We start from the raw sequence: 13,118 nt of genomic DNA, 5'->3' as shown, positions 1-13,118 counted from the left end.
GTATAGTCAGCTGCATTTCCAGACTTTACATTTTCGAATGATTTTATATAAAATTACATAATTACGTAAATTTTTATACAATTCTGCAATATCAACTAATGTTACAAGAAGAATTAAGGTGTGAAAATAAGTTTCAAGAAGAAACAATTATTTGAAAATATTTGAAAATAATTTAAATCCAATTATCTATAAAAATAGACGAAAACATTTACCATATAATCGTTCAATTTTCATATCATATATTAATTTATTTCAGTTTTAAATTCAAATACCAATTAATATTATCAACGTAGCTACGTCTTTCCTTATTATTTCTTCGTGCGAATTAGATTATAAATAAGATTATAACTTACGTAACACAATTCTTTAAATACGTACATTCACATACATATATATATATTTCCATCTGTTTCACACCTTTATGCCCCAATCCTCTTTGATCAAATCCGCTCCCTTCTCTGCGATCATTACGGTCGGTGCATGAATATTTCCGCTGATGATATTCGGCATGATCGATGCGTCGATCACTCGTAAATTCTTCACCTTGTGCACGTTTAACCTGTGATCGACGACCGTTCTCGAATCATTGGCCGGCCCCATCCTGCACGAGCAGCACGCGTGATAATTCGAGGTGGACACGTGTCTCACCACGCATTCGTAATACTCGTCCGTATCGGCGGTCAAATGGCGACATTCGGGAACATCGTAAATATGAAACTCCATCCCGTATCTCTTCAACGCTGTAGTGTTCACCAAACTCTTGACAATTGGCACAACTTTTATCATCCTTTTCCAATCATCGGCCACCGCGTAATAATTCGAGTAAATCTTCATCCGCTCGGCCGGGTCGGCGCTACGCAATTTGATCTCGCCCCGGCTCTCAGGTCTCATTAACGAGCTGTAAATCGTGATCAAGTCCCTTCTCTCGATCTCGTCCATCATTAACCGCACGATCTCATCGTTCGCATCGTAGGAAGCCATCGCGGTCCTCATCGAGCCCGTGTCCAACCGTTGAATCTGTGAGAACACTATCTGGATGTCCGGATACGGGGTGTTCGGGTCGGGATCGGCCACGTTCACGTATCCGATCAGATCGTTGGCGAGGGTGGCCAACGAGCCTGTGCTCGTTTGCAAGTACTCGTAAGCGTTGTTCAATTGATCTTTCTCGCTGGGGGCGGACGTCACCGACTCGTTCACGAACGAGTAATACATGCCAAACCATATCACGTGGTCCTGAAGATTCTTTCCAACGGGCAGATCGACCAGAACGGGTATTCCCAGTTCCTCCAAGTGCTCCTTGGGCCCGATTCCCGAGAGCATCAGTATCTGCGGACTGGCGATACTTCCCGCCGAGAGGATCACTTCCTTCGTCGCTCTCACTTCCATCGACTCGTTGTTGCTCAAAGTGACTCGGACGCCGACAGCTCGCTCGCCCTCGAACAGAATCTTGTCCGCCCTGCTCGACGTTATCACGTACAAGTTCTTCCTGTCTTTGACGGGGGTCAGATAAGCTTTCGAGCAACTTTCACGTTTCCCCTGGTCGAGGTTGCCCATCGTTCGTCCGAATCCTAGGTGACGATCACCGTTCACCGGGTCGAGAATGGGATGGCCGGCTTCGCGAGCCGCTTCCAGAATGATATCCTCGAAGTTTGTCACGGTGTAGTTGAAGTATCTGATTTTGAGGGGGCCGTCGGTTCCGCAATACTTGTCGCCGTATTTGGCCGTGAATTCGGGCGAGCAGCTCGAACACTTTCTGAAGTAGGGGAGCACTTCCTCGTAGCTCCATCCGGGATTACCCTGACTCGCCCAACCGTCGAAGTCCCTTCGATTCCCTACGATGTGTATCATCCCGTTGATGTCCGAACTCCCGCCAACGCCCTTACCTTTCGACCATTTGCACCGTTTGTCTCTCATGCTCAGGCAGATACCCTCTTGCGGCTCGACCTTTCAGAGAAAGAATTAATCAAGATATTATAGAAATTTCCCGGTGTACACGATAGAGAGATATGTTTGACTTTTTTTGTATCTACTTTGCAATAAATTCGAACAACTATGATCAATTGGAATAACGACTTCTTCAATTGGAAGTGAAAAGAAAGTGTTAAAGAATGGTTGAAATTATTCGATCCCACTTACCGCATAGCGATAATCTTGCGGCCCAGCTAAGTTATTGAAGAAGAGACCAGGTGATACGGTCTCGGGTAAAGGATTCGATCCTCTTTCGATTAACAAAACGTTCCAATCCTCCACTTCCGTTAACCTGCGTGCCAAAACGGATCCCGCGCTCCCAGCACCAATGATCACGAAATCGAATTCCATTTTCGAATTTAAAATCTCTTCTTTGCGATCTCTAGGATACTCGCTCGTATCGCTTAATCGGCAACGGGATGCGATCAACATTTGTAACAGCATAGTGAAAACAGAGGCTGGCGACGATTGCAACGCCGACGAGCAAGTCCCCCTCATACACGATTCCATGTTTCCGTGTGTTTATTCAAGGGAAATTAATCTGAAAACGATAAGGTAATAGTGTAAGTAAATTTAAATGAAAAATTGTTGTATCGTTTAATGCTGAATCCTGATTTCAAAAGGTACATATATATATATGTATATATACTGTACTTTAATGATTGTCAATCAATTTAATTTGATTTTAAATTTTTATGTTTTTTTTTTTTGAATATTATTATTATAGATTGGATAAACATTTTGGCAAAATATTCCATATAATTATGTTTATTCTCTCTATTTAAGATTAAAATTTTATGAACGTTTAAATGAAGCTATCTTATAGTTCAATATAGGAAATTAATATTAAAACAATTTAATTTACCTTATTTAACTTATCTATATATTTTATTCTGACATTTGTCGTAAATCTTTTTGTTCGAAATTTATGAAATCGATATTTATATGCACCTCTTTCTTCAAAGTGCAAATGAGATTTAATCGTGTATGATACGATAAAATTATATATATATATATTGTGTGTGTGTGTACTTAAACTTCTCCCTCCTACTAAAATTATATGATACAATGAAATTATCTTTTTGATTTCACATATGTAAGTAAAAGAGATTGAAATTTCTCCAAATTTTTTTTTGTTTTTTTTTTTGATAAATATTAATTATGCAATGAATAACTGCTTATGCTTAAATATTTAATTTTTTTTTTTGAAAATTAAAAATTTACTTTTAAAGAAAAAATCAATAAATTCTCTAAATATTTTTCCAATGTAAGAAAAAGTTAATTGTCGTTATCTCATCGAAATGTGTATAAATATTTTCTTTAAATGCTTATCCACGATTTGCGCAAAATGTACGCTAAACATGTATCGCAAAATTATCATTAAACTATCAATAGGTATCAATTACGTTAATGAGTATTTAAAAATGTTGTTTATTCTTCGTTTCATTCTTATGCAATATTGCTGTAGTATTTATATATATATAAATATATACATAACTATGACCAATTGTACATATATATATATTATACATATAATACATATATTAACATAATAATAATTAATTTAATTGATATTATATTATATCAAAATATATAAATATTTTTTCGATAATATTTCTGTGTAATTTTATTTAAAGTTTAATGTATTATTCATCGGTAAAAAGAGATATATTAAAAAATATGCTAAATAAAGATAAATTAAGTACAACGTGAAACAATATTTTTCAATGACAAAAGAATTTATCATAAAAATTATCATAGTTCAATGTAGTTTTAAAAATATATATAAATATATACTATTTTATTCAAATATATTTTTAAATAATATTTTAAAAAAAAGAAAAAATATTTCTATCCAGAAATGATACGCATTACGCATTAATTCTTCCGTTATAAGAAGTTATAGAAATTTTATAATGTTTTCGAAATAAAGTGAGAATTTTATTGTATGTTATTACAACTGGTATCGAGACATTTTCAAAACATACTTTTCGTATTAAATTATTTATATGCATATTTTAATCTTTTTCTTTTAAATTGCCATCTCATCTGTATTTTCTCAAACTTTACTTGCTTTTCAATATTTTAAGAATATTTTCACAGAAATGAATGTTTAATGAATAATGTCTTTGAATGAAAAAAAAAAATAATAATAATAATAACGAATCAATACGAATCAATATATATAGCAGTATATACATGTATGTGTATACATGCATAGAAATTATAGATCATTAGATTCATTAGAATTATCAGATAATTTGTATACGTGGATAATATATTTATTAGAATTGGAAAAACAAAAACAGTTGTTAAGAGAGGAAGATCAATATCGATTTTCGTATTTTATTAATTTATTTAATTGCAGATATTAAACATCTATAATATATAATTCCTTCGTTAATTATATTAATTATATATTAATTATCAATTTTTCTTCGTTATATATCAGAAGCTACATATAAAAATAAATCGTTTTTAATACAATCCTTTATACTCGTATACCCCAATCCTGTTTAATCAAATCCGCTCCCTTCTCAGCGATCATCATGGTAGGCGCATGGATATTCGCGCTAGTGATGTTCGGCATGATCGACGAATCGATCACACGTAAATTCGTCACGCCATGCACCCTCAACCTGGCGTCCACAACCGTTCTCGAATCATTGGCTGGCCCCATTCTGTTCGTGCAACACGCGTGATAATTCGTGCCAGTGGCGTGTCTAATGTTACACTCGTAATATTCCTCGGTGTCGGGTGTTATATGGCGACATTGGGGGATATCGTAAGTGTGGAACTTGGCCTTATACCTCTGAAAGATCGTCGTGTTCAACAAACTCCTCAACGTCGGCAGAGCTTTCGTCAATCTCTTCCAATCGTCGGCCACGGTGAGGTAATTCGAGTAAATCTTCACCCGCTCGGCCGGGTCGGCGTTACGCAATTTGATCTCGCCCCGGCTCTCAGGTCTCATCAACGAGGCGTAAACGGTGATCAAGCTTTTCTTCATCACCTCGTCAATCATTATTCGTAAAATTTCGTCGTTCACGTCGTAAGAATGCAACAGACTCTTTAACCCGTTCGTGTCGTAGCGTTGAACTTGGGAGAACAATAATTGCACTTCCTGATACGGGGACGTAGGATCGATAGGATTGATGAACGCGATCAGGTCGTTGGCGAGGGTGGTTAACGGGCCTGTATCGAATTCCAAGTAGTCGTAAGCGTTGTTCAATTGGTCTCTCTCGGTGGGGGCGGACGTCACCGACTCGTTCACGAACGAGTAATACATGCCAAACCATATCACGTGGTCCTGAAGATTCTTTCCAACGGGCAGGTCGACCAGAACGGGTATTCCCAGTTCCTCCAAGTGCTCCTTGGGCCCGATCCCCGAGAGTATCAGTAGCTGTGGACTGACCATAGTTCCGGTCGAGAGGATCACCTCCTTCGTCGCTCTCACTTCCACCGTCTCGTTGTTGCTCAAAGTGACTCGGACGCCGACAGCTCGTTTGCCCTCGAACAGAATCTTGTCCGCCCTGCTCGACGTTATCACGTACAAGTTCTTTCTGTTTCTGACGGGGGTAAGGAAAGCTTTCGAGCAACTTTGGCGTCTTCCTTCGTCCAGGGTGCCCAACACTCTTCCGAATCCTAGGTAACGGGGACCGTTCACAGCTTTGAGAATGGGATGGCCAGCTTCCCGGGCCGCTTCCAGAACGACATCTTCGAAGTCCGTCACGGTGTAATTGTAGTATCTGACTCGGAGGGGGCCGTCCGTTCCGCAATAATGGTCGCCGTTTTCGGCTATGTACTCGGGCGAACAGCTTATGGACTTTCTGAAGTAGGGGAGCACTTGCTCGAAGTCCCATCCAGGATTTCCCTGACTCGCCCAACCGTCGAAGTCCCTTCGATTCCCGAAGATGTGTATCATCCCGTTGATCACCGAGCTTCCCCCGAGAGCCTTGCCCCGAGACCATTTACATCGTTTGTCTTTGACACTCAGACAGATGCCTTCTTGGGGCTCGATCTTTCAATTAAAAGTAATAGAAAAATAGAAAGTGATGAGGAAAATAATGTATCGGTTGTGAATACGTTACATCGTTTATAATTTCATTCACAGAGACATTTTATTATATCGCATTGAATAAAATGAAGAGTGAATGAAATTCGATATAATTAGGTTAAAACAAGTAACGTGAAAAATAATCATAAAATCAATAAATAATAATTTGTATATAATCTGAATAAATGATGTTTCTGAATAAAGGAGTTTTTTTTAATTTGAAAATTCGTAAACTTGTATAAATAGATAGAACGTAATATTATTTTAATTCATAATTTTTCAAAAATAAAATTTCAATCGAGTAATATTTCTTTCTTTAATTTTTCATTTTTCGCTTAAAAACTTATGAATTATTTATTCCTTCTGCATAGATGTGGATGATGGATATTTTTTTTCAAATAATTAACGAGACGAAAAATTTATTGCAATTTTTCAAGCAACTTGGACCCTCTCTTTAAAGATAATCGTTCGAATTATTTAATTCTACATACCGCGTAATAATAATCTTGCGGTCCACCCAAGTTATTGTTGAAAAGGCCAGGTGGTACGGTTTCAGGAAAAGGATCCACTCCTCTTTCGATTAACAGAACATTCCAATTCTCCACTTCCGTTAATCTGCGAGCCAAAATAGAACCCGCGGTTCCACCGCCAACGATCACAAAATCGAATTTTATTCCTGAATTTAAAATGTCATATCCCTCAGGTCCGGGATATTCGTTCGTATTGCTCAATTCGCAACGAGATGCGATCAACGTTTGTATCAGCATAGTGAAAACAGAAGCTGGCGAAGATTGCAACGCCGACGAGCAAGTCCCTCTCATACACGATTCCATGTTTTCGTGTATTCAAGTAGAATAATCTAGATTATTTAGAGAAATTTGAATGGAAAATTGGAAATAACAATAACGAGAAGAATAGATGAAAAAATTTAAATCTAAATAATTTTATATATATGAAAATGTCTAGCATATGGTATCCTGCCGCAAAATAACTTTCTTTAATTTAATTTAATTTTTTAATTTAAAATTTTATGTGTTCTTTTGTTATTATTACAAATATTATTGAAATTTTGTCAATATTTTGGCAACAAATTCCAAGTCTACGTTGGTTCAAAATATTACCAATTAAAATAAGATTGTTTCAAGAATAATTATATTAGTCACCTTGTAATATTTCGGACAAGTGATTTCTCCGTGTACTATTTTCTTCAATATTCAAATAACGTTTAACGAATGTAACATGACAAAACTTTATATATACATATATATCTACATAAACTTCTCCCTCTTTTTGTTTTTTTTTGTAGAATACAACGAAATTATCTTTTAGGTTGCAGATAAGTAAGTATATATGTAAATGGTTTGTTTAAGAATTAGAAGAAACTTTGTTCTTTTTTATACTTTATATTTTAATTTCATTTCACAGTGATAAAATATTTTACAATATTTTATATTGTTCCTCTTGTTCAAATTGGATTTTGAAATACAAATTGCCATCTCAAGAATATTAATCTGGATGATTGCATTTTTATATTCTACATATTAAAGTACAAATATTGAATTTGTGCCTCTGGCATAAAGAAGACCATAAAGAGATTCTTCGAAGAAATATTTTAATTTTGAGGGATTATAGTATTTATTGAGAGGAGCGAAAGTATTAATATTTCATCAAAAATAAATAATATAATTAACTTTCATCCTTAACGTTCTTAATTCTATTAATAGTAATAATAATAATTTCGAGATAAGCAATCAATTGTTTCTTTCTTTCAATGAAAATTTCTGATAGAATTATAAATATAATAATGGAGTTATAATAATAGAGTTGAAGATCTCTATTTTTTAAAATAAAATAAAAATTTTAAAGAAAACGTTAATAAATTTTTAAATTTTTTTAAAGGAATCTTTATTGAGTTTAAAGACTTATATTTTTTTAATGTAATAAAAAAAAATTTCATTATATAAAATATGATATGATAAATCTTATCAAAATTAATATCGAAAATTTCTTGGAAATGGTTATATAAAGAGTTGTCCTTGAATATTAATGCAACAATTTCTTTATCAAAATTATTATACTAATGAATATTTAAAACAGAATAATTGTTGTTTTTTTTTTGTTTACATAAGAGAATGAAAAATATTTAATGACATTTCGTCTTTTTACTATTTTAATTTTCTCATTTACATAAAAAACAGATTATTGCAGTTATATAATTAATAGATTTATAATTATGCTTTTCATATGAAAATTCAATAATTTCTATTAAAATTATTATGTATTATAACGTAATATAATAATAATAATTGAATTTTTTTTATATTGACGTTGATATAACAATTCATCGCAAAAACAGTTTAATTTTCTTTGTGATAATATTATTCTGTTCAAAAAGTTTCCACAAATCAAATACAATCTTTACAATTTATTTATTCATTTTTATTTTATTTCATCCCATTCAAAATAATCCTCATTTCTTACAATATATTTTTATCAAAGTTTCTCCCGGAGAATTTCATTTTATCCTTTTAATGGATTCAAATCACTCATCTCCATACTAATTAATCGTAAAAACTGGAAAACGATCATCCCTGCTCGAATGCTTACGGAACAAGACTGGAATTTCTTGTAAAAAGTTGCAAAAAGACAAGCTTTGAGATGTGTATTATCATAAAACCCAAGTGCAATTAAAAATTGCCATTCGTTCGAATCTCGATTCACAATAATAATTCAACAATAAATTTACACATCGTTGCACGGATCGTATATACATATATATATATATATACAAATAATAACAGAATCGTTTACACATGTACCTCTACGACATCTCAATTTTTCGTCTTTATGCCCCAATCCTGTTTAACCATATCCGCTCCCTTCTCAGCGATCATCATAGTCGGCGCGTTCGTATTCCCGCTCGTCACTTCCGGCATGATCGACGCATCGATCACTCGCAAATTTTTGACACCGTGCACTTTCAATCTCGAATCCACAACGGCTCTGGAATCGTTAGCCGGTCCCATCATCGCCGTTCCACACGGGTGATACAACGTGCTAGACAAGTGTTTAAGGCTACATTCCCAATATTCATCGGTATCCGGCTTCGTGTCTCGACATCCGGGAATGTTAGGATGATACAATTTCATGTTGTACTTCTTCAGAGTCTCGGTGTTTAAGAGAGCCTTAATAATATCCGCGGATTTCAACAACGTTTTGAAATCTTCCTTCTCGGCGAAGTAATTCGGATAAATCTTAATAGGATCGGCCGGATCGATGCTATATAACTCGAGTAGACCTCGGCTCAAAGGTTTCAATAATGTAGGTATAGCAAATATTATTTTCATTTCCTTGTTATCCTCTTCTATATCGCGTATCAGATTAGGGTCCACGTGGAAGGAATGTAAAAACAATGATAACTCTGTCGAAAATTGTATTGGTACGATTATAAATTGAACGTTCGGATACTTGGAACGAGGATCGTCTACGTTCACGAAACCGTTGAGTTCGATTGGAAGGCTGTTTAACGGGCCAGTATTGTATTTCAAATATTCGTAAGCAGCGTCCAAATTCTTGTTAGAAGGAGGTGTCATCGATTCATTCGTATAGGTTAAGTAAAGCGCTAACCACGACACGTGATCTTGAAGATTCTTTCCAACGGGCAGATCGATCAGAAGGGGTATTCCCAGTTCCTCCAAGTGCTCCTTGGGCCCGATTCCCGAGAGCATCAGTATCTGCGGACTGGCGATACTTCCCGCCGACAGGATCACTTCCTTCGTCGCTCTCACTTCCATCGACTCGTTGTTGCTCAAAGTGACTCGAACGCCGACAGCTCGTTCGCCCTCGAACAGAATCTTGTCCACCCTGCTCGATGTCATTACGTACAGATTCTCTCTGTCTTTGACCGGGGAGAGGAATGCTTTTGCACAATTTTGCCGTTGCCCATTGTCGAGGGTTCCCATCGCTCTTCCAAATCCGATGAAACGATCACCGTTCAATGGCTCGAGAATGTCGTATCCCGCCTCGTGCGTGGCTCTCAAGATTATATCCTGTACATCTGTCGCAGTGTAATTGTAATGTCTGATTCTCATAGGGCCGTCAGTTCCGCAATACTCGGTACCATATTTCGCTATGAATTCGGGTGCACAGCTCAACGATTTTCTAAAGTATGGAAGCACTTCTTCGTAATTCCAACCGGGATTTCCTATATTTGCCCAAGTGTCGTAGTCCCTTTTGTTGCCAAAGATGTGCAACATGGCGTTGATGACCGAACTTCCACCTAGGGCTTTACCTTTCGACCATCTGCATCGTTTATCGACTTGGCTCAAGCAGGCTTCTTTTTGATATTCGGCCTTTACACAGAAATGATTAAAATTAGATAAAGAGAAAGGAATAGAATATGTTACGTTTCATTTTTTAAAATGTTAATAATTAATGTTGTATTTATCCGTTTTAATTTTGGATCGTTGAAGTTGTAATAATAAATAATTATATAGGAAAATTCTTTATTCTTAATCATTTTATATTATACGAAGAAAAATTATACATTAATTATAGCATGCGATGCGATATGAGAGTTAATGATGATACTAAATAAATACTGAATAAGCAGAAATGAGTAATTGCGAGAATTATTGCGAAAATAATTATGATATTTAACGATGATTCGTTTTGATGATGATATAAGAATATAAAGGTTAAGTTATAAATCATATGAAGAATAAAAGAAACAAAATATTTTTTCATTCCATAAAAAAATATAAATCTTCTAAACAAGTAATTTTTTACTATAGTAATATCTTTATAAAGAGTGATTTTCTCATATATACAAAATAAAGAAAATCTTAACGTCCATTTGTGATACGAAATATACATCAAATATACGTGATCTTTTTACATGCAATTTTTGCATGCAATATTTTTTCTTACGTGATTATTACGATTCACACATTCATATACTTTTCGTATTTCGTATTTTTTATATAAAAATAATTATTGAAATAATTTTCTCTCTCTCTCTCTCTCTCCTATCTTAAATAATTAAAATTAATTAATTTATTTATTTATTACTTTTACCTTGTAAGCATAATCCTGTGACAAACCCAAGTTACTGGCAAAGAAACCAGGTACTGTAGTTTCGGGTAAAGGATATCCTCCTCTTTCGATTAACAGAACCTTCCAATCCTTCACTTCCGTTAATCTGCGAGCCAAAACAGATCCCGCACTTCCACCACCAACGATCACAAAATCGAATTCCATTTTCGAACATAAAATCTCTTCTGTGCGATCTCTCGGATATGCATTGGAATTATTTAATCCATGATAGGACGCTTCCAACGTTTGTAGCAATAAAGTAAAGATGAAAGTTGGCGACGATTGCATCATCATCGGCGAACTTCTGGCCATACACGATTCCATGTTTCCGTGTTTTTTCCTTGATCTATTCTCCTAAAATTAATAGATTATTCTTTGTAACAATATATCTCTTTATGAAATACAAAAGTGTAAATTTTATATATTAATCGATGATATTTAAATGCTGGTTCTTATTTTTATTTTTTTCGTCTTTCGAATATTTTGTAAATTAAAATCCTACGGATCCTATTTTTAGCGATAAAAATATAATTCAATTCTTCTCGAATCATAATATCAGAAATTATTTATTATTTGGATTGATTGTTAAATTTTCAGACGATATGAGCTATTGTACATGTATTCATACACATATTAATTTTACAAAAATAATTATAAGCAATAGTAATGAGAATGTAAAAGTTATATCATTTAAAAAGAATTAGAAAATTACATTATTTGACAGATTTGAATATTATATTGTCAAATTTAATAATTATTTTTAAAAATTCCAAATATATATCTCTTCATATTTTCGTTCCAAATATGATTAAAGATATGATTATTAAGAATACTTTAAATAAAACTATATAATTTATATAATTTAAAGAAAACATTGTTAATATTTACCTATTCATCCGTGTTCTTCGTAACTTCTGCCTCTACTAACTTTTCTTCTCAGAAATTAAATACCAACTATTTCGTATTTTGTATAATCCCCCTCTTCTTTTGAAATTTTCCTTGAAAGATTAAATCTGCAAATAATAAATGTAAAATAGCAAGTTTTTCTTTGAAGATAGGATTTTTTTTTTTTTTAAAGCAAGATAAGATTGAAGAAAATAAGACATGAATAAATATAATAATAAATTAATGTGTGATGCGAAATTATTAATATACAGAATGCGAGATTGAATTTTTATTTTTTTGTTAAATAAGTTTTTCCTTGAGAGAAAAATAAACGAGACATGAAAAAAAATGATGCGGATTTAAATAATACAATGAGATTTCAATTTATATTTTTAAATTTTCAAATCATAGAACGATATTTTTTTTTTTTTTTCGAGCAAGAATAATATTTTTGCTTGATTTATTATTTTACTATACCCATAACAAGCAACTGACTATTCTCGAATTGCTTATATCGAAACAATTTTTTCCATTTTCGTATATTTCGTATTTGCTTGAAATATGCACATTTTTTTCTTATTGCACGATCAAATCTTAAGAAAACATCAAAATATAAGATACAAAAAAGATCTATAGTCAATATCTTCTATTTTTAATTGACAATAAAAATTTCAAATAACGTTAAAACGATGAAAAGATTAAATGATAAAATTCTAAAATTTAAATGTCGAGAATTTTTGTTGAAAAGAATTATTTTTTATTTTTCATACTTTGCCGACATAGATTAGTTAGCGTGTCATCATTTTAGGTTATCGGCAATGATTATATATTTTTATATTGGTAACGCGATTGTCTCTAAAAATTACAATTATGAACTGGAATTATTTATTTAAAACGGAATAATGTGATCAATTCCATAATATAATAATAAGTATTCTCATTTGAAAGAAAAAAGTTTTTTTTTTTTTTTTTTTTTTTTTTATACAAATAAAACATTTTACGGTTTTTAAGGCGCGTATCAGAAAAAAAGAAAAAAACTTGAAAGCAGATAAGAATAGTACGCTATCTCCTTTACAATTAAATATAATTTAATTTTCCCTCTGGTGAATTTTTACAA

At 33.5% G+C, this 13,118-nt stretch overlaps 4 protein-coding genes across 10 annotated transcripts in view; 1 reads left to right on the top strand and 3 right to left on the bottom strand.

Moving 5' to 3' along the window:
• The window catches only part of LOC100872550 (Myocardin-related transcription factor), a 272,225-nt gene that overhangs the window by 80,546 nt on the left and 178,561 nt on the right, over positions 1-13,118 (top strand). The window lies entirely within an intron of this gene.
• LOC100872316 (glucose dehydrogenase [FAD, quinone]-like) lies at positions 301-2,478 on the bottom strand. Its single transcript, XM_003697506.4, has 2 exons — positions 2,137-2,478; positions 301-1,944 (listed from the first exon to the last, which is right to left on the bottom strand). Exons 1-2 carry the CDS (start codon positions 2,476-2,478, stop codon positions 412-414), a joined length of 1,875 nt encoding a protein of 624 aa, XP_003697554.2. The 3' UTR covers positions 301-411.
• On the bottom strand, positions 4,305-7,300 carry LOC100872437 (glucose dehydrogenase [FAD, quinone]-like). Its single transcript, XM_031919159.2, has 3 exons — positions 7,186-7,300; positions 6,514-6,881; positions 4,305-5,986 (listed from the first exon to the last, which is right to left on the bottom strand). The coding sequence occupies exons 2-3, from the start codon at positions 6,853-6,855 to the stop codon at positions 4,460-4,462; spliced, it is 1,869 nt and encodes a 622-aa protein (XP_031775019.2). The 5' UTR covers positions 6,856-6,881; positions 7,186-7,300; the 3' UTR covers positions 4,305-4,459.
• On the bottom strand, positions 8,729-12,064 carry LOC116415078 (glucose dehydrogenase [FAD, quinone]-like). The gene is made up of 3 exons (XM_031919160.2): positions 12,005-12,064; positions 11,099-11,470; positions 8,729-10,374 (listed from the first exon to the last, which is right to left on the bottom strand). Exons 2-3 carry the CDS (start codon positions 11,438-11,440, stop codon positions 8,854-8,856), a joined length of 1,863 nt encoding a protein of 620 aa, XP_031775020.2. The 5' UTR covers positions 11,441-11,470; positions 12,005-12,064; the 3' UTR covers positions 8,729-8,853.

The sequence above is a fragment of the Apis florea genome, unplaced genomic scaffold, assembly GCF_048593485.1.
Source record: "Apis florea isolate Af1SG1 unplaced genomic scaffold, ASM4859348v1 contig_3496_pilon, whole genome shotgun sequence".
In the NCBI taxonomy this organism is placed as follows: Eukaryota; Metazoa; Arthropoda; class Insecta; order Hymenoptera; family Apidae; genus Apis; species Apis florea.
Note: the sequence above shows the minus strand (reverse complement) of the source record. Positions and strands in the feature narration are given on the sequence as shown.